Genomic DNA, 26,083 nt, shown 5'->3' with positions numbered 1-26,083 from the left:
TCCCTTTGCACTCACTTTTCCAACTATCTCTATGGAGATTGGAAGCACCCTTATAAGTTGTTTGCCTCCTTCAAGCGCTTATTAGCCTTGTATCTCTTTTGTAAGGATTTTGTGCAAAAGTAGTCCACTGTGGATCTGACAGTATCCTGCCTTTGTAAAGTGCTTACCATACTTGTAGAGGACGCACCTGTCTTTTAAAGACCACATAGACAAGCGGTTCAAAGCTGTTTTCAGAGCTCTGTTCTTACTGGTACTTAGGGCTATCTATTCCATTCTGGCTGCAGCTTTTCTTTGTCAAACCATGTCTTATGCCGCGTACACAGGAGCGGACTTTTCGACCGGACTGGTCCGACGGTCTATCCGACGGACTTTTGGCAGACTTCCAGTGGACCGGACTAAAATAAGGAAGTTGATAGCCAGTAGCCAATAGCTGCCCTAACGTCGGTTTTCGTTTGTCGGACTATCTTACAGACGAGCTGACTTTTCGATGTAAAAGGTTTGAAACATGTTCCAAATCTAAAGTCCGTCAGATTTTCGACCAAAAAAGTCCGCTGCAGGTCTGATAAAACCCACACACGGTTGAATTGTCCGCCAGACTCGGTCCGTTGGACCAGTCCGGTCGAAAAGTTCGCTTGTGTGTACGTGGCATAACTGGTCAAAATCCCTGAAGAGATCTAACCACTGCTACAATTGATCCCTTCATTATTAATTGCATGGGGCTTTAGTGGTAAATTTCAGCTGTTTTATCTCTTGCATGTGCCCCATGTGGGGACTTATGCATTGGGCACTTTGGCTAGATTGCTGGACTATAGAACCTCTCTCTGTGCAAGATCCACATGGCCTTCAAAGGACAATGTCTCTTCCGACCAGATCTTGATAATACTATCAAGGACGTTTCTGGTGGCAAGAGCAACCATTTTCTCTAGGAGAAGGAGTCTAAGGAAGAGACAGTGAAATCTTCCCCCTCTCTGGATGTTAAGAAATGTCTTTTTTGTTTTTCAACTCCCTCCACCTTCTTGTTGCGACCCTCCAAGCTTGGCTAGCCATATACCCACAAAGTCTGGCATTGAAAGTCTGCCACACTCTCAAGCAAGCCTTCCTCTGCATGAAGGTGTGCCACCACTTTCCAGAGTAGGAGGATGTCTGTTGACATTTGTAGATGCTTGGCACCTTTCTCACTCCTCTGTTTCTCATTTCTAACTTTTTCGTTTCACTGCATAGACTAGCAGATCTCCATCAATCCCTCCCAGGTCTTCTGGATAAAGGCTTCATTTCCCCAGTTCCTATAGCAGAACAGTTCCAAGGGTTTTACTCCAACCAGGATCAGCCTGTTTAGTGTTCTCAATCCCAATCAGTCCTCAATCTTAAGGCTCTGATTATCTACATTCAGATCCAAAAATCCTGAATGGAATCCATCAGATCTGTCAACATCTCTCTTCACCAGGGAGACTTATGGCTTCTGTGGACATCAAACCACCAGAGGGGAACCAGAATTCTTGCTGCAACAAGTGAAATAGGGCATACCCTGTCCCGACAAGAACTTTACATTCTAGCATTGTCAGTCATGTAGATTCCAGCAGGCAGACTTTCTCAGCCGGGCAGTGTCTGGGCCTGGGGGTGTGGTCTCTACTATCTGAGGTGTTCAAGGACCTATGTCACTGGTGGGTGGCACCAGATGTGGACCTTCTTACCTCCAAGTTTAACAACAAACTGGACAGGTTTGTATCCATGTACAGGGAACCTCAGTGGCATCAGTAGACCCTACTCTATACATTTTCTCCCCTGAAAATTCTTCCTCGTCCTTCACAGTATTGAGATGAATTGCCTTATGATGATTCACATTGCTCTGCACTGGACCAGATATGCCAACCTGTTAGGACTCCTAGCAGATGCTCTGCTTGCACTGCCAGATTGCCAGAATTTGTTGGCCCAAGGGCCAGTTTATGCAGTTAATCTGGTTGAAAAAAGACACAAGTCCATCCAGTGCAACCAGTTCAACCAGCATAGAAAAAAAAAACACATCCAGAGGTCCAGAGGAAGGCAAAAAAAAACAAACAATAAAGCATGACCCATTTGCTCCGGGGGGGGTTCCTTCCTGATCCCCCAACAGGCAATCAGATATTCCATGGATAAACTTTACCTAAAAATAGTAGTAACCAGTGATATAGTGTGCATTTAGGAAAATATGCAGGTTTTTTTTTAAATTGATCTACTGAGCAGAACCAGCTTTTGAGGGAGTCTATTTCACATTTTCACAGCTTACTGTGAAAAAGCCTTTCCGTATTTGGAGATTAAATCTCTTTTCCTCCAGTCGTAAAACATTCCCCATTGTCCTCTGTGATGACCTTAAGGTAAATAACTCTACACCGAGTTTACTATATGGACCACTTATTTATTTATACATGTTGATCATATCCCCCCTTAACCAGTTACCAACCGGCCCATAGCCAAATGACGACTGCAGGATAACTCTGGGAGCACGTCATATGACGTGATCCCAGAAAACCGCTCACGCGTGCCCCCTGGGGCGCGCACACGGGAACATCCGTGACATCCTGAGGACCCGGCGTATCACGGTAAAGGCCGCTGTTCGCGCCCGTTTACCATGTGATCTGTCAAATGACGCCGGTTCCTCTCTCCCCTCTCTTTATCGATCGGTACATAGGGGGAGGGATCGGATGGGAGCAGCGCTGTGGGCTGGATGTGTAGTGCCCACAGCGCTGCACAGTGACATGTGCAGTCACATCCATCCATCCCTCCCTCCATGCTCAGCCATCTCCCCCATGCTCAGCAGTACCCAGCACTACTCTGCAATTCCCTGTGCAATACTCTGCAATTCCCTGTGCAATACCCTGCAATGCCCCGCAATACTCTGCAATGCCCCGCAATACCCCGCAATGCTCTGCAATACTCTGCAATGCCCCGCAATACTCTGCAATGCCCCGCAATACTCTGCAATGCCCCACAATACTCTGCAATACCCAGTAATACCCCGCAATACTCTGCAATGCCCTGCAATACCCCGCAATACTCTGCAATACCCTGCAATACTCTGCAATACCGTGCCATACCTCGCCATACTCTGCCATACCCAGCCATACTCTGCAATACTCGGTAATACCCAGCCATGCTCAGCCATACCCAGCCATGCTCGGCTATACTCAGCCATACTCTGTCATACTCGGCTGTACTCTGCCTCTCTATGTGGCCAGGCTGTGGAAGTCTCACATATGTGGTATCGCCGTACTCAGGAGGAGTAGGAGAATCTATTTTGAGGTGTCATTTTTGGTATGTACATGCTATGTGTTAGAAATATTGTATAAATGGACAACTTTGTGTTAAAAAAAAAATGTGTTTTAACCACTTCCCGCCCGCCGACCGTCATACGACGTCCTTGACTTTGTGCGAGGATATCTGAATGATGGGTGCAGCTACAGGAATCATTCAGATATCAGCTTTTTCAGCCGGCGATTCCCTACACCATGAGAATGATCATAGCGGCTGTTCCGCTGCTTGATCGTTCTTACGGGAGGCGAGAGGGGACTCCCCCCCCCCCCCCGCTGCCCTCAGGTGCTTCTACCGACTCACCGCTACGATCGAAGTCAGGATCTTTTTTTTTTTTTTTTTTTTTTATTTCAGGCTTCCCAGCCTAGAGGTGAGATGTGGGATCTTATTGACCCCATATCTCACTGTAAAGAGGACCTGTCATGCCATATTCCTATTACAAGGGATGTTTACATTCCTTGTAATAGGAATAAAAGTGATCAAAAATTTTATTTTTTGGAAAAAAGCGTCAAATTAAAATAACTAAAGTAAAATGAACAATAAAAAAATTTTTTTTTTTTGTCCCCGTGTGCTCTCATGCAGAAGCGAACGCATATTTAAGTCCTGCCCACATATGAAAATGGTGTTCAAACCACACATGTGAGGTATCGCTGCGAACGTTAGAGCAAGAGCAATAATTTTGGCCCTAGACCTCTGTAACTCACAACATGTAACCAGTAAAATTTTAAAGCGTCTCTTATGGGGATTTTTAAGTAGTGTATGTGTCTCACACATGTGGTATCACCGTACTCGGGAGTAATAGCAGAATGTGTTTTGGGGTGTAATTTGTGGTATGCATATGCTGTGTGAGAGAAATAACCTGCTAATATGACAATTTTGTATGAAAAAAAAGAAAAAAAAAAATCTTGATTTTGCAAAGAATTGTGGGAAAAAATGACAACTTCAAAAACCTCATCATGCATCTTTCTAAATACCTTGGAATGTCTTCTTTCCAAAAAGGGGTCATTTGGGGGGTATTTGTAAGTTTCTGGCATGTTAGGGACGGCATGTTAGGCCGTCAGTACTTCAGGTGTGATCAATTTTCAGAGATTGGCACCATAGCTTGTGGACTCTATAACTTTCACAAAGACCAAATAATATACACTGATTTGGGTTATTTTTACCAAAGATATGTAGCGATATAAATTTTGGCCAAAATATATGAAGAAAAAATTACTAATTTGCAAAATTTTATAACAGAAACGAAGAAAATACATTTTTTTACAGAATTTTCTGTCTTTTTTCTTTTATAGCGCAAAAAATAAAGAACCCAGCAGTGATTAAATACCAACAAAAGAAAGCTCTATTTGTGTGAAAGGACAAACATTTCTTTTGGGTACAGTGTTGCATGACTGAGTAATTGTCATTCAAAGTGTGAGAGCACCGAAAGCTGAAAATTGGTCTGGTTATTAAGGGGGTTTAAGTGGCCAGTGGTCAAGTGGTTAATCTCCTCTTATCAAGAGAGAATAAATTCAGTTCATCTAATCTTTCCTATTAGCTGAGCTCCTCCATGCCTCTTATCGATTTGGTTGCTCTTCTCTGCACTTTCTCCAGTTCCCCAATATTCTTTTTGTGAACTGGTGCCCAAAACTGAACTGCGTATTCCAGATGAGGTTTTACTAATGATATGTACAAGGGCAAAATGATATTTCTCTCTCTGCAGTCCATACCTCTTTTAATCCAAGAAAGGATTTTGCTCCTTTGTAAACTGCTACTTGGTATTGCATGCTTTTATTAAGCTTATGATCTACCAGAACACCCAAATCTTTCTCCACCATTGATTCCCTCAGTTATTCTCCCCCTAGTATGTATGATGCATGCATATTTTAGCCCCCCAGTGCATAACGTTACATTTTTGAACACTGAACCTCATTTGCCACACAGATGCCCAGTTTAACAGTGCATTGAGGTCAGCTTGTAAGCTGGAGACATCCTGTAAGGATATTATTCTGCTGCATAGCTTGGTGTCATCTGCAAAGATTGAAATGTTACTTTTAATCCCAGACCCTATATTGTTTGTAAATGTATTAAAAAGTGAACACTGAACCTTGGAGTACACCACTAACTACCCTAGACCATTCAGAGTAAGAATCATTAACCACTACTCTGAATATGGGCTTTTAGCCAGTTTTCTATCCATTTACAAACGTATTTTTCCAAGCCTGTAGATTTTACCTTACACATTAGCCGTGTGTGGGGAACTGTGTCAAATGCTTTTGCAAAGTCCAAGTATCCCACTTTCACAACCACTCCTCTGTCCAAGGTTTTGCTCTCCTCATAAAAAGAAATCAGATTTGTCTGACAACTCCTATCTTTCATGAAACTATATGGACTTTTGCTTAAAATGTTTCTTCTAGCAAAAACTCATTAATATGATCTTTTATTAAACTATCCAGTATCTTCCCAACTATAGAAGTTTAACTAACAGGTCTATAAAGAGTCATCAAAGAGTCCCTAAAAAAGAGAAACAATGGCTTTGAAATGACAGAGCACAATTCCTTTAGGATCCGTGGGTGTATACCACCCAGCCACCATATTTCTGGACCATATCAATTTTGAACCATAGTGGATCATTTGGGGATGTGTCAGTATCATCTCCATTATGGACATGAGCTCACCCATGCACCTTTGTATACAGAGAGCTGAAGAAGGTATTTAATACATTTGCCTTCTCTTTGTCCACAGTCACTAAATCTAGATTATTTTGTAAAGGGCCTACATGCTCAGATCTGACCTTTTTACTATTTACATATTTGAAGAATTTCTTTGATTTTGTCTTACTCTCGTTTGCAATCTGTCGTTCGTTTTGATTTTTTGCAGCCTTGATTTCCATTTTTACATATTCTGTTATATTCCTTGTAACATTTAAATGATGATAGTGTTCCTTCATTTTTATGTTTTTTAAAAGCTCTTTTCTTATCATTTATAGCTTTTTTTAACTTCGACTGTGAGCCACTGTAATGCCCCGTACACACGGTCGGATTTTCCGATGGAAAATGTCCGATCGGAGCGTGTTGTCGGAAATTCCGACCGTGTGTGGGCTCTATCGGACATTTTCCATCGGATTTTCCGACACACAAAGTTGGAGAGCAGGAGATAAAAATTTTCCGACAACAAAATCCGTTGTCGGAAATTCCGATCGTGTGTACACAAATCCAACGGACAAAGTGCCACGCATGCTCAGAATAAATAAAGAGATGAAAGCTATTGGCCACTGCCCCGTTTATAGTCCCGACGTACGTGTTTTACGTCACCGCGTTCAGAATGATCGGATTTTCCGACCACTTTGTGTGACCGTGTGTATGCAAGACAAGTTTGAGCCAACATCCGTCGTAAAAAATCCTAGGATTTTGTTGTCGGAATGTCTGAAAAAAGTCCGACCGTGTGTACGCCCTATTAGACTGTTATCCCTTTAAACTTGTTGCTCATGAGGATAATTTTTGCTGTGTGTTCGCATATAGTCGTCTTAAAGAATTTTCATTTCTGTTCTGTGTTCATCAATGCCAATATTCCCTCCCAGTCTAAGACTTGGAGAGCAGCCCTCAGCCTTGGAAAATTTGCTCTCTTAACGTTAAGTGTTTTTATCTTTCCAGTATGTGCTTGTTGTTTATAGCTAACATCAAATTAAATCATGCTATGGTCACTGCTACCTAGATGTTTTTTTATATGAACATAAGCAATAAGCTTTGCATGATTTGAGATTACCAGATCCAGCTGAGCATCATACGGTACCATAAAATTGTCTTGTAATAGGTTTCTACATTTTTGTTTAGTCTCAGTTAGTGTATCCTGAATGGAGCTTTAATGGGAGGCTCCTTTGGAGCTCGAGGACAGTGGGTTTTTACTTCCCACCCCCTTTATTGTTTTGCCCATATATTTAATACTGACATGTACCACATATCAATATTGAATAATGGAATATCTGTTTTGTGACAAGCAGTCTCTGTATGTTTCTTTTGTTGCTGCTGTTAACCCTGATGTCATAGCCAGTGGCGTCGCTGGGGGGGCGGGGGGTGCGGGCCGCACCAGGGTGACACCCGCCAGAGGGGTGACACCTGTGGGCAGCGGGGAACGGCTAACACCGCACCCCCAGGAAGTCAAGGGTGAACAGAGCATGCTTTTGGCTTACAAAAAGAAAACGAAGGTCCCTGTGAACAATTTCCTGTTTTCTGGGTTTAAAAAGAGTTCCTTTCATTTCTCCTAGACGTATTTCTCGAAATATAAGCCCAGCACCTTCTTTTGCCACAAACTTGTACTCCCAAGCCAGCTAAGCCTGGCTCCAAGCCCCCCTCTCAGTGACAGGGCACCCTCACTTCTTCTTATGGTGGGCATCTGTTGGCTTTCTGGGATTCCTGGATTAGAGACATTTCAGATCTTTGGGTCATCTCCAGAGGGTATATGAACAATCCTATTTTCCTACACATTAGCGTTTTTTTACGTTTCGTGGTTTGAGACTGTCATTTTCAGTTTGTGACCTTGCCATTTGGCCTATAAAATGTTCCTCAAGCCTTCACAAAAATCTTGGCCTTTGTTCTAGGTCTTCTTCGCTTTCAGGGTGTCCACATTGTGGGCTACCTGGATGGTCTGCTATTGTAGGCTCATTCCATCCAGTTTTTGAATACCAACATGCAATGGACTGTGAAGACTGCACAAGTTTCGTTGGATTCTCAATCCTCAGAACTTTGGACTAGACCCAACTTACATTCTGGAATACTTAAGACTAATCCTGGAGACATCCAAGGCTGGGTCTTTTTTCCCTCAGAAAAAGATCAGGACCCTACACTATCACACTCTGTTAGTCCTCTCCAGGTGTTGCCCCTCAAAAGGCTTTTATGAGCAGTATACAGGGTCTAATGGTAGTCTTATTCGAGGCAGCACCTTATGCCCAATTCCACTCCAGGCTGCTGCAACTCAGCATTCTATCTGCATGAGTCTCTGGACTATCCCATGTTTCTTTCTCCCTCGACCAACCCCTCCCTGACTTGGTAGCTTTCCAATCCGGCATTGGCGTTTCTCCCAATGAATTGGGAAATTCTCATGATAGATGCCAGTCTGTTGGGATAGGGAGCGGCCCTTGGAATGTTGGCAGTTGAGGAAACTTCATCAGTTGAGGATTCCAAACATCCATTAAACATGTTGCAGTTCAGAGCCATTGTCAGATGTCCAATGACATCTCAGCTTTGGGGACTTCTAAACTGACATATTCCAGGCATAGAAATTTGTCAAGCTGGCTTCCTCAGCCATCAGTGTCTAGATCAAGGAGAGTGGTCCCTTCACCCCAAGGTTTTTCAGGACCTTTGTTGCAGGTGAGCGACGGTGGATGTTGACCTGTTAGCATCAAGGTTCAACAACAAACTTAGCAGGTTTGTCACCAGGTCCGGAGATCCTCAAGCTTTCGCAGACATTCTAGTGATACCCTGTGAGATTAGTTTTGCTTGATCTATGCTTTTCCTCACAAACGTTCCTTCCATAACTGTTCCCCAGGATCGAGTCAGAGGTCATTCCAGTGATTCTTGTGGCACCAAACTGGACCAGGTGGGTTTGGTACTTGGGCATACCCTGGCTTCTGCCAGACTCCCCTTAGCCTCTTCCATATTCCCTACCACCCTGCTTGTCGATCGCTGGCTTTGACGGCCTGGCTGTTAAAGGTCCTGAGGGACAGAGGCTTACTGGATTCAGTTATCCTAACACTTCTCCATATACTATACATTTCTCCATATAAAATATACTATTGCATCTGGAAGGCTTACTTTGCGTGGTGCAAGCAGAAAATCTTTCATCCTAGATGGTACTCTCTCAGCTGTATAGTGGCTTTTCTTCAGTTGGGTCTGGATTATGACCTGGCATTGAAAACCCTCAAGTGACAAATTGCAGCTTTGGCTATCCTCTTTCAGCAGCCTTTAGCCTCTAACTCCCTGGTGAAGTGCTTTGTGCAGAGAGCTGCCATTTAGTTCCTCCTAGATGCTCTCTGGTGACGCCATGAAATCTCAATCTGGTACTTATAGATCGTCAAAAGCCTCCATTCGAACCTATTCAAGGTATTCCCTTAGCTGAGCTCAGCAAGAAGACATACTGCCAGACACAGCAAAGATGGCAGGTTCAGATCCAGGTCTTGACAGTTGTGGTTTATGCTATACCAGTCTACAGCCTCACTTGCAGACTCTCTTCTTATGCTTCCTGAGGTTCCTTCCTTTCCTGTTAGGCCCACTCACTAGGTCTGTGGGAGTTTTTGGGCCTTTTAGCTAGGGTTGCACCGATACCACTTTTTTAAGACCAAGTAGAAGTACCGATACTTTTTTCAAGTGCTCGCCGATACCGATACTTTTTTTTAATGTCAAGTAACAGTTTTCAAAGCACAATACAGACTAACAATATCTTCTTTATAGGTGATAGGTGGCGCCAATATGTGGCACCGGCTGATGGGCACTGATAGGTGGCACTGACTGGACACCGATATGCGGCACTGATGGGTGGCACTTATGGGCACTAATAGGTGGCACTTATGGGCATTGGTAGGTGGAACTGTTTGGTAGGCAGTGGAACTGAAATTAATGCAGCACTAATAATTGCTGGCAGCCTGGCATGATAAAATCGATAAAAGAGTGATGAGTATACAAGAGCCCATCTTGATACACCCTGCACTTGGCCTCAGTAAGCCTAGTCAGAATGCAGCAGCGGACATCTTGTTACACCCAGCCCATATAGTTCACTAACTATATGGGCTGGGTGTAACAAGATGTCCGCTACTGCCTTGTGACTGCAGGCTACTGAGGCCGAGTGCAGGGTGTACCAAGATGTGCGTTGCAGTGTACAGCCTCAGACGGAGACTCGGGCCGTCAATTCCGTTAATGATTCTGATGGCCCGGGTCACTGATGCTGACGGTTGGCACGTGGCTGCAACTGCGACCCCCACACCCCTGCCCCATAAACTTACCTTCCTCCGCTGCAAGGACTCTCACTGTGCCAGGACCCGTACAAGAACTCGGACAAATACTCGGTATCGGCACCGATACTAGTATCGGTGCAACCCTACTTTTAGCATCAAGCATGTGTTTTGCAGATTTGTAAGACTGCCACATGGTCCTCTGTTCACACGGTTGCCATCTAAGAATATGCCTGTGTCCTGTACTGTACTCCAAGGAACTGATTTCACAGGTAATGCCACGTACACACGACCGATTTCGTCGGAATTAACTTCGAAGGTTTCTTTGACGGAATTCCATTCAAGCGGTCTTGCCTATACACGGTCAACCCAAAGTCCGACCGTCCAGAATGCGGTGACGTACAACACTTACGATGGGGCTAGAAAAAGGAAGTTCAATAGCCAGTAGCCAATAGCTTCTGTCTTGTACTTGCTTCACAGCATGCGTCGTTTTTGGTCCGTCGGAACAACAGCATACAGACAATAGGTTTTCCTGATAGGAATTGATTTCGTCGGAAATATTTAGAACATGTTTCATTTTGAGGTCCATCAGAATTTTCGCAAAAAGAAGTCCGATGAGGCCTACACACGATCGGAATAGACGTTGAAAAGCTTCCGTCTGATTTTTTTGATGGACATTCTGCTCGTGTGTACGCGGCTTAAATCAAAAATACTTTTTGGTCCCACAATGGAGAATTAAAGAAAATGTGATTAGTACTGTAAAGTAATTTCTTGGAGTCCTTTAAGGGGCACAGGTCCCACCTTTCTGTGCTTTTAGTCAAGCTTTGCTACAAAACTGAGGCATGTTGGTAGTGGGAGTGGATATCCTGGGCTGGTCTACAGTTTTATGGTTTACCACTATCCAATCCTCCTTTAGGTAGTATTATAGCCTGAGGGTTAAAGTCTGCTTGTGTCCCTCCATGGGCTCTATAAAATGATTTCATGGTGATTGCAAAAATCCTATTATGCTAAACCATATATCAGGGGTCTCCAAACTTTCTAAACAAAGGGCCAGCTTACTGTCCATCAGACTTTAGGAGGGCCAGACTATGGTCAGTTGATGTAGAAAATGCCCCAGCATCAGTGGAAGTAAAAAAAAAATATATAGTGCCTGTGGTCAGTAGGAGAAGGAATAGCGCCCCATCATTGGTGTCAGTGGGAGGATCAGTGCCCCATCATTGGTGTCAGTGGGAGGAATGATGCATCATCAGTGGGTTCAGTAGGAGGAATGGAATTGTTGGTGTCATTGGGAGGAGTGGTGCCCCATCGTTGGTGTCAGTGGGAGATTTAGTGCCCCATCGCTGATGTCAGTAGAAGGAATAGTGCCCTATCATTGGTGTCAGTGGAAGGAAAAATGTCCCATCATTGATGTCAGAGGGAGGAATAGTGCCCTATGATTTGTGGCAGTGTAAGGAAAGAGCCCCATCATTGTTGTTTGTGGAAGGAATAGTGCCTCGTATCGGTATGAGGAACAGTGCCCAAAGGGCTGCATGCAGGCAAGCAAAGGGCTCCTTTCGGCCCACAATTTCCCTGTATCAACTGAACACAGTGTACTCAGAAATGTTCCTTTTACTATTCAAGTAGTATACTGATGATCCTCAGGTGTAGCAAAATAGGATGATAGGCAGTAATATCTTGCATTAATTTTTTTTTTTTTTTTTTTCACTTTTTCATGGCTGCATATCTTGCATGAATTTAGCATACAATGCCATGGAGAAGGATACGAAGAACAATATAGAATAGGAACAGGGAAGAGCATGCCTTCAGGAAAATCATTTCAAACAACCTGATAGTTTGTACAGAATGTATAGAATTTATGACAAAAGTCATTTGTTTCCTTTTTCTAGATAGAAGATGCCCTTCTCCAGTAGATAAGGAATTCTGTGCTACCATAACAGGAATTATTCCACCTGCAGTAAGTATATGGCCAAAAAACATTCTCAACCTTTCCTACACAGTAGAACAATACTTAAAGTGATACTAAAGACAAACTCAAAAATGACATATATGATGCAGTCTGTCAAAAGCATTTACAAAGCATTGTATATTTTCAACTTCCTTTAACAGACCAAGCTGTGTAGCAAAAGCAGAAGTTAAAGGGTTGAGACAAACCATATAAAGTGGAACTTAAGTTCCACTGTAACTCACTGTAAGCAGGCAGGCTTTTATTTTTTATCCAATGTCTCTTCTGCGATAAACTACACCTACCTGTCTAATCATAACGATCCCCGGTACGTAAGCTGAGCTGCATATACACTGCTCTGTTTACAGCAGCTAACATGATCCTGTGTGCTGTGTTAATTAGCTCCTGCACATGAGCAGTAGTGACCTCATCACGCATTGACCAATGAAGAGGCGCGAAAAACAGCACACAGGAGAAGATGCTGGCTCTTGAGGGATCGTTAGAAAGGTGAGTATCTCTGGTTTTAGTTCCGGTTTAACACTGGGGTGCTTACCAATGTTCAGATTTTTTATATTTAGTTAAAACCTCTATTCAAGAAGGAAAAAAACATTTTTCTGTAACATCGTAAAAAAGTGTTAGATGGAGTTAGACTTTAATTTGTTAGTCAGTTATATAAAGTCCATTTAAATCTACTAGTCCGTCTAACATTACCCTCTCCAGACAGTGCTGCTGTCCTAGAGTGATTCCATTGCTCATCATAAAGTCACTCTAATGCTGCGAACACACGAGCAGACTTTTCGACCAGACTGGGACAATTCGTCCGTGTGTGGGCTTCATAGGACCTGCAGCTGACTTTTTCGGTCGAAAATCTGATGGACTTTAGATTTGGAGCATGTTTCAAATCTTTCCGACGGACTCGAGTCCAGTCGAAAAGTCCACTCATCTGTATGCTAGTCCGACGGATTAAAACCAACGCTAAAATACCAAAAACATTTTTTTATAAAAAAATATAATATTAAACCCAAATGAAAAGTAAGAGTGAAGCTGTGAAGAACGGTGTTATACCCTCTGCTGGGTCAGGCAGCTAGGCCAAAAAATTGTGTAGTGATATTACTCTCCCTGAAGGATATAATGAATTTCGGATTTCAAACCAGCTTTGAAATCAGAAAAATTGGTGCAAAAGTGTTAAACCCCCTGCCTGTTACAAAACTGAATTGTGAATTGTGTGCAAATGATACAATTAAGTATTCCTAGTGACATAAAATTGTGCAATAAACTAATAAAAACTGATGCAAAAAAACAGGTGCAAAAACACACAACAAGATGGATATGGCGTGTTACACCCTCTGGTGGGTGTCAAAGAGGCTCCAGATGACATCTTGATGACAAAACGCGTAGGCGGTACCGTGCGTCTTTGCATCACTTCTGGTCAGAGCGGCGGCTCCATTTTTATTCTATCTCACTGCTGCATGTAAAATTCTGACTCCATGTGAGTATATATCTATATATTTTTATTATAAATAAAGTTTTAAAGACAATGTCACGCTATGGGCATTCCTCTCTCCTGCATGTGACACCTTGGGAGAAAACCAGCTTTTGACTTGCAGACCATCCAGCACTCTCCAGAGCGCTACACAGTGGCTAAAACTGTGAATGCCTAACACCCTGGAGGGTAATGCTATCTGGTGAGTGCAATACATTACCAGCACGGATAAAGTCACCTGGCACTATTGTCACCTGAGAGAAAAATCAGCACTATATTTGAACAGTCACTGAACACCGTTTAAAGCACAAAGTCACTTTTATCAATGAAACTGTATATTATCTAAAACAGTTGGACTATTTATTTTATTCTTTTTATTTATTTAATATTAAATTGTTTACCATGGAATATTCACCATTTATATCTGTGGTCATATGTTTATGGTTTGAATTCTGATACAGAGGATCAAACACACATATCATTTTGTTTGCACTAAGATTTTTTTCTTGACATCCTCCATTCCCAGAGGGTGCAACACTCCCAGCTCGCTTTTGTTTTATTTTTTTTGTTTCATGATTGTTATATATATATATTTTGGTTTTAATTTTTGGTTCCCCACTTAGAAATCTCTTTGACACCCACCAGAGGGTATAACACGCCATATCCATCTTGTTGTGTGTTTTTTGCACCTGTTTTTTTGCATCAGTTTTTATTAGTTTATTGCACAATTTTACGTCACTAGGAATATTTAATTGTACCATTTGCACACAATTCACCTGTTTTGTGAAACAGCTTCACTCTTACTTTTCATTTGGGTTTAACATTAAATTTTTTTATAATAAAAATTTTTTTGGTATTTTAATATTTCTTTATAGGACTAGTAACAAGCCAAAGGTACAATTAAACTGCCAGGCACTTCTTTTCATCATACTTAATTAAGAGCAGAATAGCGCCATTTCTACACTTTATTATTCAATTGTGTACTCCACCTAGGTGGTAATATTATGTAGAGGCATCAATTCTCCTTCTTCTTTCCTATACACTTTTTTATATATGTTTTATGTATACATCTTTCTTACACACCTTCTTATTTTTTATATATACATCTTTTCCCATATATGTTTGATAACTGTGGCATCCACCTACTGGACCTCCTTACTAGTATTACATTAATTTCGCTTGATAGATACCATGGCGCAGGGTGATTTACTACTTCTCAAAAACCAACACTAGTGCAGCTATTGGCTACTGGCTATGAACTTCCTTATTTTAGTCTGGTCGTACGTCATCACGTACGAATCCGTCGGACTTTGGTGTGATCGTGTGTAGGCAAGTCCGTTCGTTGGGAAAGTCCGTTGGAAGTCCGTCGGATAGACTGTCGGACCAGTCTGGTCGAAAAGTCCACCCATGTGTACGCTGCATAAGACAGGGAGTATGTTACTGACAGGATTATCAACTGAAAATAGAGGGAATAAAGAACCTAAAAATACATTTAAAGATTGGTAAGCTGCAATATATTACATTTTTGTTTTTGAGTTTAATATGAATCCCTCATATCCTTTAAAGAATAGAAAGCTGCCATCTTAGCCTCTGTCTGATATGCAGTTGCCATGGTGCTGCACACGTGATCAATTCTGGCCCCAGCAATTTCATCGTTTGACATTTCAGTTGAGAGAAAAAGCAGCTGTAACGGTTCTTATTCACAACATGCCTTGAATGTAACCGTTTTGAGAAACCATTAAAATGATGGGTTTAGCTCCACTTTAACCATTTAAGGACCGAGCCTCTTTATGAGATTTGTTGTTTACAATTTAAAAACATTTTTTTTTTTTTTTGCTAGAAAATTACGTAGAACCCCCAAAGATTATACTTTTTTTTTCTAACACCCTAGAGAATAAAATGGCGGTCGTTGCAATACTTTCTGTCACACCGTATTTGCGCAGCGGTCTTACAAGTGCACTATTTTTGGAAAAAATACACTTTTTTGAATTAAAAAATAAGACAACAGTAAAGTTAGCCCAATTTTTTGTTATATTGTGAAAGATAATGTTACACCGAGTAAACTAATACCCAACATGTCACGCTTCAAAATTGCACCCGCTCGTGGAATGGCGACAAACTTTTATCCTTAAAAATCTCCATAGGCGACATTTGAAAAATTCTACAGGTTGCATGTTTTGAGGTACAGAGGATGTCTAGGGCTAGAATTATTGCTCCCGCTCTACCGATCGCGGTGATACCTCACATGTGTGGTTTGAACAACAGTAAAGTTAGCCCAATTTTTTGTTATATTGTGAAAGATAATGTTACACCGAGTAAACTAATACCCAACATGTCACGCTTCAAAATTGCACCCGCTCGTGGAATGGCGACAAACTTTTATCCTTAAAAATCTCCATAGGCGACAGTTGAAAAATTCTACAGGTTGCATGTTTTGAGGTACAGAGGATGTCTAGGGCTAGAATTATTGCTCCCGCTCTACCAATCGCGGTGATACCTCACATGTGTGGTTTGAACACTGTTTGCATATGCGGGCGCTACTCACGTATGCGTTCGCTTCTGCATGCAAGCTCGTCGGGACGGGGCGCATTTAACTGCTTCAGCCCAAGACCATTTGGCATTTGGCTGGCCAAAGACCAGAGCACTTTTTGCGATTCGGCACTGCATCGCTTTAACTGACATTTGCGCGGTTGTGTGACGTGGCTCCCAAACAAAATCGACGTCCTTTTTTCCCCACAAATACAGCTTTCTTTTGGTGGTATTTGATCACCTCTGCGGTTTTTATTTTTGCGCTATAAACAAAAAAAGAGCGACAATTTTGAAAAAAACGCATTATTTTTTACTTTTTGCTATAATAAATATCCCCAAAAAATATATAAAAAAACATTTTTTTTCCTCAGTTTAGGCTGATACGTATTCTTCTACATATTTTTGGTAAAACAAATCGCAATAAGCGTATATTGATTTGTTTGCGCAAAAGTTATAGCGTCTACAAAATAGGGGATAGTTTTATGTCATTTTTATTAATACATTTTTTTTACTAGTAATGGCGGCGATCAGCGATTTTTATCGCGACTGTGACATTATGGCGGACACGTCGGACAATTTTGACACATTTTTGGGACCATTGGCATTAATACAGCAATCAGTGCGATTAAAAATGCATTGATTACTGTAAAAATGTCACCGGCAGTGAAGGGGTTAACACTAGGGGCAGGGAAGGGGTTAATGTGTGTCCTAGGGAGTGTTCTGACTGAAGGGGGATGTGGGCTGTGCAGGAAAACTAACAAATCTTCTGTTCATACTCTGTATGAACAGAGGATCTGTCAGTTCTCCCCTCAGAGAACCAGAAACTGTGTGTTTACACACACAGATCCCGGTTCTCCGTGTGCCCTGAGCGATCGCGGGAGCCCGGCGGTGATCGAGACTGCCTGGCACGCGCGGGGGGTGCACGCGCGCCTCTGGCGGTTTGCACGCTCCCCCTAGTGGCCACAGGGCGAAGCGTCGTTACATAACGTTGTTTCGCCCAGCCGTGCCATTCTGCCGCAGTACAACTGCGGCGGCTGGTCGGTATGTGGTTAAAAAAAATATTTTTTCTTATTTATTTTATTTTTTATTTTTACACAGTTTAAAAAAAAAAAAAAAACTCACTTTTATTCCTATTACAAGTAATGTAAACATCCCTTATAATAGAAAAAAGCATGACAGGACCTCTTAAATATGAGATCTGGGGTCAAAAAAGACCTCAGATCTCATATTTACACTAAAATGCAATAAAAAAATAAATTAAAAAAAATTGTCATTTAAAAAAAATAATTTGAAAAAATGGCCCTTTAGGAGCTATGGGTCGGAAGTGAAGTTTTGACGTCGCTTCCGCCCTGCAGTTTCATGGAGACGGGTGGGGGCCATCTTCCCCTCCCCCGTCTCCATGCACAGCAAGTGACAAGACGCGATCGCCGCTGCCGGCGGGTCCGGTAAGCGGCGGAGGGCACCGTATCGCGGCGAATCTGGCACAGAGACCACTTTTACTGTATCTTGTTCGCTGAAAAGGAGGATACCCGGGTTATGGCAGCTAGCTGCTGCCATAACAACGATATCCTCCTTCAAACAGCCAACGTAAAACTGCAGCGGGTGGTCTGTAAGTGGTTAGACTGCATTTCTTTCTTGTCCATTAAAGCGGAACTTTACCCATAACAACTTGCTTTTTGCTGGAGGCTGCCATTTTCCTGAAGCCCAGAACCCCCAGAATGCTATCTTTGCGCCACTATGGACATGGCGCACAGCATCTCCAAATCATTATTGAAGATGGAGGTGCCAATATTATGGGGTGATGTGAGGAAGTTTAGTAACAACTGCCCAAGTGACAAATATGTCCAAAATAGAATTAGAATGTAAGTTTTTCAGAGAAAGCCTGCTGTGCCCGCAAGTACATTTAGAACTGCGTGAGATCAATGTATGCAGTGCGCATGTGCAAGCGGCTGTTATGCTCGTTCACATGCGTTTGTTCACTGCGTGGCCAAAATCTTAGTAAAGGTTAAGCAACGTACATGCAATTGCACGGGTTGAATGGGCGCACCTCTAAACTTGACAATTTTTTGTTAACGCTGGTTCACCTTTATGTATTTTTTTAAGGAGATTTGCACACAGATCATGCTAGCATGTTACGTTGCCAACATGTGACATGCACCTTGTTAAAATTATGTAAAAAGACTCTCACTCCTCTAGCTCCTCCTAAAAGGGCATTTAACCTTCCCCCTCTAATGCATATGATTTCCTTGGGCTAGCTTTTGCTTTTAAAGGGGAACTCCACACTCCATTCTCCAGTGCTCTTGTCTACCCCCTCTAACCCCTTGGATTTCCATGGGCTAACTTTTGCTTTTAAAGGGGAACTCCACACTCCACTCTGTTCTCAAAAGGCTGTGACCTGCCTTCACCAATCCAAACCACATCCTTTTTCAGAACATACAACAGGGCCAGCTAGGAAAGGGGCTAGAAGAACGATTGCCAAACCCCCTCCTGACCATACAAGGCCACATGCACTCAACATAGCTGGCTGCCTTTGGGGCATGTTGGGCTCAGCCCAATACCAACCACAAAGCACCTTGTATCCACTAGTTTAAAGGGGTTTTCCACATTTCGTAAAGCCGCCTGCCTGGAGCCCCCCACAACCCCAGCCTAGGGTCGTGTGGAAGAAGCCCTTGTCCCCCTGAATATGAGAACAAGGTGGTTGACTTTTGGGGTGCCCAAGCCCCTCCTGACCCCAAGCATCCACCCCTTTCATGGGCTGGCTTGCTGTGTGTTTGGCTAGGGCTTTGTTAGTGTGTGGGAGGGGCACAATATTATTTTAGTTTGGGGTGGTATTTTTCACGTGGAGGTTCTCATTTCAAGCCTTAACAGACCCAAATGGCCTTGTATGTATTGGGGGCAGGCTATTTTTTGTTTTGGGTTAAAATCTTGCAGCTGCAATATAGATTTGTAAGTTTTCACTAAAGCCGTACATCTTTGAAGCAGCATTGTGCATATATGCTACAGATGCACCACTTTACAGGCAGAGTAAGCCCCCCCCCCCCCCCAAGTTACTAGCTTTTAAGCAATTTTGCATTTTTAAAGACACTTCTTGTTTCGTTTTTGGGTTTGTCCAAATTGGTGACATTGATATATGTCCCTCAGGGTGGTACCTGCCCCCCCACCCATTTTAAGGCCAATAACTAGAGTATAAGCCAGCTAAGTGGGGACTAACAAAATTAACAAGTCAGTTCTCATAGACTGCAATGGTATTTGTTGTATAACTTTTGCCCATGTTAGGCTCATTGTTTGCCCCCCTGGACCAGGGGGTGTTTGTCCCTGTATCTGTAATTTTGTAGCATGCTGGATGATGTGCTTGATTTTGGACAGGGGGGTGGCTTATTTTTGCTAGCTGCATTTGGGTTGTTCTGGGCATGCTCAGGGACTTTGTTTTTTTTGCTGTGGCTTTTGGTGTGTGAAATGCATTTGTGTTGGTCTGGGCATGCTCAGGGACTTTGTTTTTTTGTGCTTTTTGTATGTGAACAGCGCTTGGATTTTCTGGGCATGCTCAGAGTGTGTCTCTCTGTCTCTCTCAGTCAAGAGAGTACATTTGGGTGTTTTTATAGAGTTTGTAACACATGTATTTTCTTTTTGTATTTTGTTTATGTCTTTGCAAAACAGATGTGTTAGAGCAAGTATTTTTTCTTTTTTTGGTGGGGGGGGGGGTATTTTTCACTGAAATATTTTTGATGTTGTCAATCTGTGTTGTTTGTAGGCTGAAGCTTAACTAGGCTGATTGGCATGGCAAAACAAAAAAGGTTTGATTTGTCTAAAAGCTACTTTCCTTGTGCCTTCATAGTAGCATATGCATGGATTGTGTGTATACTGCCATGGATAGGCACCAGGAAAGTAAAATTACAGAGAGGTAAGTATTCAATTTTCTATTTTAGCGCAGTGGTTCTCAGCCTCAGTCATCAGGTACCATCGACAGGACATGTTTTGGGAATTTATTTTAGCTAAAATAGCTGTCCAAAATACCAAGCCATTGACTGTGATTTAAAGCACCTGTGCAAGATGAAGGAAAACCTGCAAACATGGCCTCTTGGGGGTACTTGAGGACAGGGTTGAGAACCACTGATTTAGATCACCGAGCTAAAATCTAGCTCAAGACAATCCTATTCTAATTGTGGGCATTTGAGGGAAACCAAGTGAGTGTTAGAACCCCTGCTTGTCTTTTTTAGGTTGGGCTTTGTGTCCCTTTTCTGAAAATTGGCTTCACTTCCTGTCACATAGCCAAACAGGAAGTGAGGGTAAAACCCTACCAATGTCTTTCCTTGGGGACACACAGGTCAATCTAACTAGTGTCCCCATTAGGCAAATTGCACTCTAGCACTTTATGTACACCCAACATTATTAGGTATTTTGGGGTTTTATTAAAGGCAGATCCACTGCAATACATGTGTACTCGCTGTAAATCTGAGGGAAAGCACTGGTGATTTTATCATCCAATCATGTAGAAGCAAAGATGCTGTTTTTTATTTTCATTGCATGTCCCCTTTGGATCTCCAGCAACTGCAGTTCCAAGTGCACTTGTAGTGCAAAGTGGATTTGCCTTTAGTAAATAAACCCCAAAGTCCAAGATACCTAATCATTTGGGGTGTACACAGCAAAATGCTAGAGTGCAATTTACCTAATGGGGAAACTATTTAGATTGACCTGTGTGTCCCCATGGAAAGACATTGGTGGAGTTTTACCTTCACTTCCTGTTCGGCTATGTGACAGGAAGTGAATAAATTTGCAGGAGAAACTGGCAAAATTTGGTGCACATCCCCAAAAACTGACAAGACTTCTAATCCCTCTGCACTCTATCCCCAAGCAAAAATAAGAAAGGGTTTCATTTAGTTTAACTTTGCAAAGACACATTCCTAAGTTCAACTGTGATGTATGTCAGTGGCCCATTTAGACCTTGTTTAGTAGAAAACACCAGTTGCCTTTCGCTATAAATATTTGTTAGTGCAGTCCTGGAAATCTGCATCTGTTTAACTATTAATTTCCATAAAAATTGTGTTCCTGCAGCTAGATGCGCCAAATGCATCTAGATGCGTGACCGCTGTGTATGTAAGATGCGCAACTGCTGTGTGCGCGGAGGTATGTACCCATGGCACATATCTGGTACCTGGAAACGGTGGCCAGTACACAGGAATGACATCCCGCTTTTCCAGGAAGTTGCTTGTACTGCTGCTAATTTCTCCCTACCACCATTCCCCGCTCACTGTTCTCAGAGGAAGAGATGATCCTTATTTGCAAATTAAGATCATTTTTAATTTATTTTTATATGGGGTGGTGTTTATGTGGGTCATGTGTGTATGTCTAAATGATTTGGCCTCAAAACACACACCTACTTCCTGTGTACATATTCACTTCTGGGCCAATGTATATTGTTTCCTACTTCAGTGTGTGTGTATATATAGATATAGCTATATATATCTATAGATGTAGGTTCTTGTATCCACCAGCAGAGAGAAGTTGGGTAGATGCCACACTCCCAATTCTGGAGGCATAATAATGGTCTAGCACAGGGGTCTTCAAACTGCGGCCCTCCAGTTGTTCAGGGACTACAATTCCAATCATGCCTAGTCATGTCTGTGAATGTCAGAGTTTTACAATGCCTCATGGGATGTGTAGTTCTGCAACAGCTGGAGAGCCATAGTTTGAAGATTCCTGATCACTCTAGCATGTCTTGAAAAAAGGTGGTTTTTCATGTGCCTTGTATAATGCCCAAAAAATATCATTTGGAAAATACAAGTGGGTCATGGCACATCTACATTCCAAATTTGGCACTTAAGATGGTCATGCACTATGCAATCTGATTGGCCAATCTCTGTACAACTCGAAATTTAGGCAAAATAGGTAATAGGAAGACGCGCTTGAACAATTAATTCAAATTATAGGAAATCAAACAGGCTCTTGCACTAAATCTGATTTATTTAAGATCTAACTGATTGCAGTGTATGGTCACTCTTAAAGATCAAGACCTGAAAATATAAATTTATTGGGTTTAGAAACTCTTCTTTGTTCTTTGTAATGTATTGAAAGATTTGGGTAAAAAAAGAAAAAAACACATTTCAAAGATATATTAGAAGTGATAGGTTGAGATTGCCTAACTAGACACATCCATGAGATGAAATTAACCAATTGTATTGGGCGTGCGATATTATCAATGAGAAAACTGCAGTTACCCTAGCGACAGTTGCAGTTTACATATGTGGATATTTATTATCGCTATTTGGGCTTCAATGTGCGGCGGTTCGCACGTTCAGTTAATTACTTTTTCGGCGCACCAATTAATGTATGAACTGGTGCAGTGCCTTCTTCTTAGTAAATCACCCCCACAGACTCCAAAACTTGCAATGAACTGCATCAAATGGTGCAATGATCCATGATGTACATGAAAAAAAGAGAACTGCACATAGTGGAATACCGTTTGGTATATTGTAACAAAAGGGGTTTACCTTTAAAAAATTCTGGATAAATGAACTTGTAACATGTAGGTAAGTATGCAATGATTCCACGAGCGTCACCCGTTTTGCCCTACAGACCCCCTAGTCCTCCTGATCCCCCAGTTCCAGACCCCCCTATAGTTTTTCCTCTAGACCCCCCTGTGGTGTGTCTTCCTGATCCCCACCCCAGTATCATACCCCCATATCATACAAACCCGCCTGCAGTATGCCCTCCTAACCCCCCTGTGCTGTACCATGTCCTTCAGACCCGCCTATACCAGGATCTTCTGACCCCCCCCCCCCTGTACCAGGCCCTCCTGAGCCCACTACTATGCCTTCCTGACCCCCCCCCCTTTACACTGCCTTGCTGTCCCCCTGTCCTTTGCCCTTTTGACCTCTTGTACCCTTTTGACACCCTGTTTTCTGTCCTGCTCACCCTTGTTTTCTGCCCTACTGATCCCTGTACACTGCTCTACATCCTGCTGACCTCTGTACGCTGCTATACATCTAACTTATCTCTGTATACTGCCCTACCTACTACTAAACTCTGTATACTGCCCTACCCACTACTGACCTCTGGTGGCTTGCTAGGTAACTCCTTAACAAAAAAGGGGGCATGGCATCCCAATGATCTTTGCTCTGTTTCATGTTGTCATGGTAGATCTCACCTCTCAAAGGTTGCCTACCCTTGCTGTAAGCCAAAACAGGATAATACCAGCATGCCTCAGTGTGTTACCAAATCAGTACCAAAAGCTTGATCATAAAAATAGAGGGGTGGGACCTGTGTCCCCCAGTGGACTCCAAAAAAGGATTTTAGGGTCTATTGAGGAACACAGAAAGTGATTAACTGTCGAGATGTCCCAAAGCAGTGAAAGGCAGTAGTAAACAAAAACTTATAGGCACACTGTTAGTTATGGGGGACTGCCTGCAGCTCAAAAAACTAGCTGAAAGATCTTATGCCTGAAGCTGGCATCAGATGAGGCCTGGGCAGCCACCTGTTAGAAGTGTGTGCACAGAAGCCAGGTGACAGCCTTGCAAATCTGGGAGACCGTAATATAATAACCCCCCCCCCCCCCCCCCCACAACCAACATGCCTCAACTTTGTAGTAAAGCAGCACTGAGAGAATGATCATAAACACAGAGAGGTGGAAATAGACTCCAAGAGAAAGGTTTCATGGTTGAGAACATTTTCTTTCTTATCGCTGGAGGGACACAGAAAGTCTTAAACCTTGAGGACATCCAAAAGCTGCCCAAGTGAGGGGTGGACAACAAAGCAAGCAATCGCTGGCATGCTCAAGAAAACAGAAAATTATGGACTGCCTGCAGCTCAAAGAGCCATCTGAAAAACTTTACATCGAAAACTGGCATCAGATGAGGCCTGAACATCCACCTGTAAAAACTTGGAAAATATGTGAGCAGAAGACCAGTTGGCAGCCTTGCAAATCTGGGAGACAGTAGTCTGATACTGAAGAGCACCCGGAGGCACTAACAGATCTAGTAAAGTGTGCCTTGACAGGAAAGGGTGGACCTTTATGCTTAAAGAGGACTGTAGCTGCTGACTTTTAATAAACACTCACCTATCACAGGATCTAGTGATGTGCTCACCCAAGCTGTTTTCTCCATCCCTCTTCATTCTCTGGTGCCAACATCTTAACTGTAGGCACCTGGCTGTGACAGTTCGCGGAGGAGAACTTCCGCTCGGATTGCCTAGGCAAAGCAAGGTACCTGCTCCAAACCACGATCGGAAATGCCACCAGCAAAACTCAGATGAGAGCTTTTTGTCAGAAAATGTAACCGTGTGTATTCTCCATCAGTCTTTTGCTGGCGGAATTCCAGCTAGCAAAAGATTGAGAGCATGTCCTCTATTTTTCAGTCGGGAAAAGTTCCTATCCGAAAATGTGATTGTCTGTATGCAGTTCGGACGCGCAAAAAATCACGCATGCTCAGAATCAAGTACGAGACTGAAACGCTCTTTCTGGTAAAACGAGCGTTCGTAATGGAGATAGCACATTTGTCATGCTGTAAATTTTTGGGTTTTTTAATGCAGCGCATTCTTTTGTTCTTTATAATGCTAGAAGAATGAATTTGTTTTGCTGCTGATATTCACACAGAGTTCTCACAAACTTCTTCATTATTTCTCCTGATCTCCTGAATAATCTTTTTGTTTTTAAAGCCAGATCTCCATAATAGTGTTTAGAATTATTTTTTAGAGTCATCTTTTTTTTTTTTTTTTTTTTTTTTTACTCAAGATCTCCTGGTTTTTTTGATTATTTTTAAATTATTTTCTAGTGATCTCCATATTTTTTTTGTGTGTGTCAAGTTTCCACAACAACATTATTATCTTATATTTTTAAAGCTCAAGGAGGTTGGTTGTTGTCCCTTGTTATTTTGACATTGTATTTTTGAAATGTACCTGCCCACTCACAAACTGTCCTTTTGAACTCATAGGCAATTATCTTCATATAAAAAAATCTACGTTTATTCTGGCTGATAATAAAATAAAGAGGAAGGCAACGCTGGAGAAACTGCTTGAATTTGTGAAGCCTTTGTACCCCAGGGTACACATCAACTTTTTTGTAACTAAAAATTGGTAGCCTGTGAAGTCCATATAATAGGGAGCACAATCTGGTCCAGGACTCCCAGAGATCATGAACAGCAGCAGATAACATATATGTCCCCAGGCTGTGGTACTACCACAGCCTGCGTCTTCTGTCAGACCAGACTGAACCCAGGGCCATCACTTTCTTGTCTTCCCTGTAGCCTTCCCTGCAGCCTTCCTTGGAGGCTGTGGCTCTGGAGGTGGACTTGTGGCAGGAGGAGGATGGGCGAGCACACATAAGTGCATGTTCTCACTAATTTGGCCCCTCAACCCCTTCTGAAGGGTCTGAAAAATAATATTCTCACACATGACGCGTTAGCCCTCCTCTATTTGCTGGAATTTTGCAGCTACATAGCAGCCATAGGCCTCTTCAGCATCAGGGGGTGTTTTCAGGATCGCATTAGCATCCTTAATGAGGCCCAGTGCTGCCTCCTCCACGTTACTCCCCTTCCTGGTCCTTTTTGTTGTAAGGCGGAGGGAAGGCACCTGGGATTGGGTAAGGCTATTGGGCCTGGCCACCTCCTGGCTGACACCCCCGCCTCCTCCTGGCTGCCACATTCCAGAGCCTCGTCCTGGCTGAAGTCTTCCTGTGTATGAAAAAGGGACATAGTTTTAGTTTTTGGTTCATCAATCGCACACAATTTTCAGCTCATGACTGTTGCAAATTGAATGTTAATAAATAGAAAAGACTATCATTCTGAGCCCAGCATTTTTCATTCTTGTCCCAATCATTTTTGGCCCCTACTGTCTATTGATATGTAAAACACTTTTTGTTCAATCAGTCATTTGTTATCAATAATAACATCTAGTTAACAACAATAATTTTCAGACAATAAATATGTTCAAA

At 42.5% G+C, this 26,083-nt stretch overlaps 1 protein-coding gene across 2 annotated transcripts in view; it reads left to right on the top strand.

Moving 5' to 3' along the window:
* Positions 1-26,083, top strand: part of LOC141129926 (uncharacterized) — a 207,078-nt gene that overhangs the window by 11,994 nt on the left and 169,001 nt on the right. Inside the window, exon 2 of one of the 2 annotated variants that reach the window (XM_073617955.1) lies at positions 12,094-12,161. The exons of the other annotated variant lie outside the window; for it this stretch is intronic. Within the exon in view, the coding sequence (XP_073474056.1) occupies positions 12,094-12,161 (68 nt within the window). The remainder of the gene's footprint in view (positions 1-12,093; positions 12,162-26,083) is intronic. 2 annotated transcript variants of the gene reach the window in all.

This window comes from Aquarana catesbeiana, linkage group LG02 (assembly GCF_042186555.1).
Source record: "Aquarana catesbeiana isolate 2022-GZ linkage group LG02, ASM4218655v1, whole genome shotgun sequence".
NCBI classification, from domain to species: domain Eukaryota; kingdom Metazoa; phylum Chordata; class Amphibia; order Anura; family Ranidae; genus Aquarana; species Aquarana catesbeiana.
Note: the sequence above shows the minus strand (reverse complement) of the source record. Positions and strands in the feature narration are given on the sequence as shown.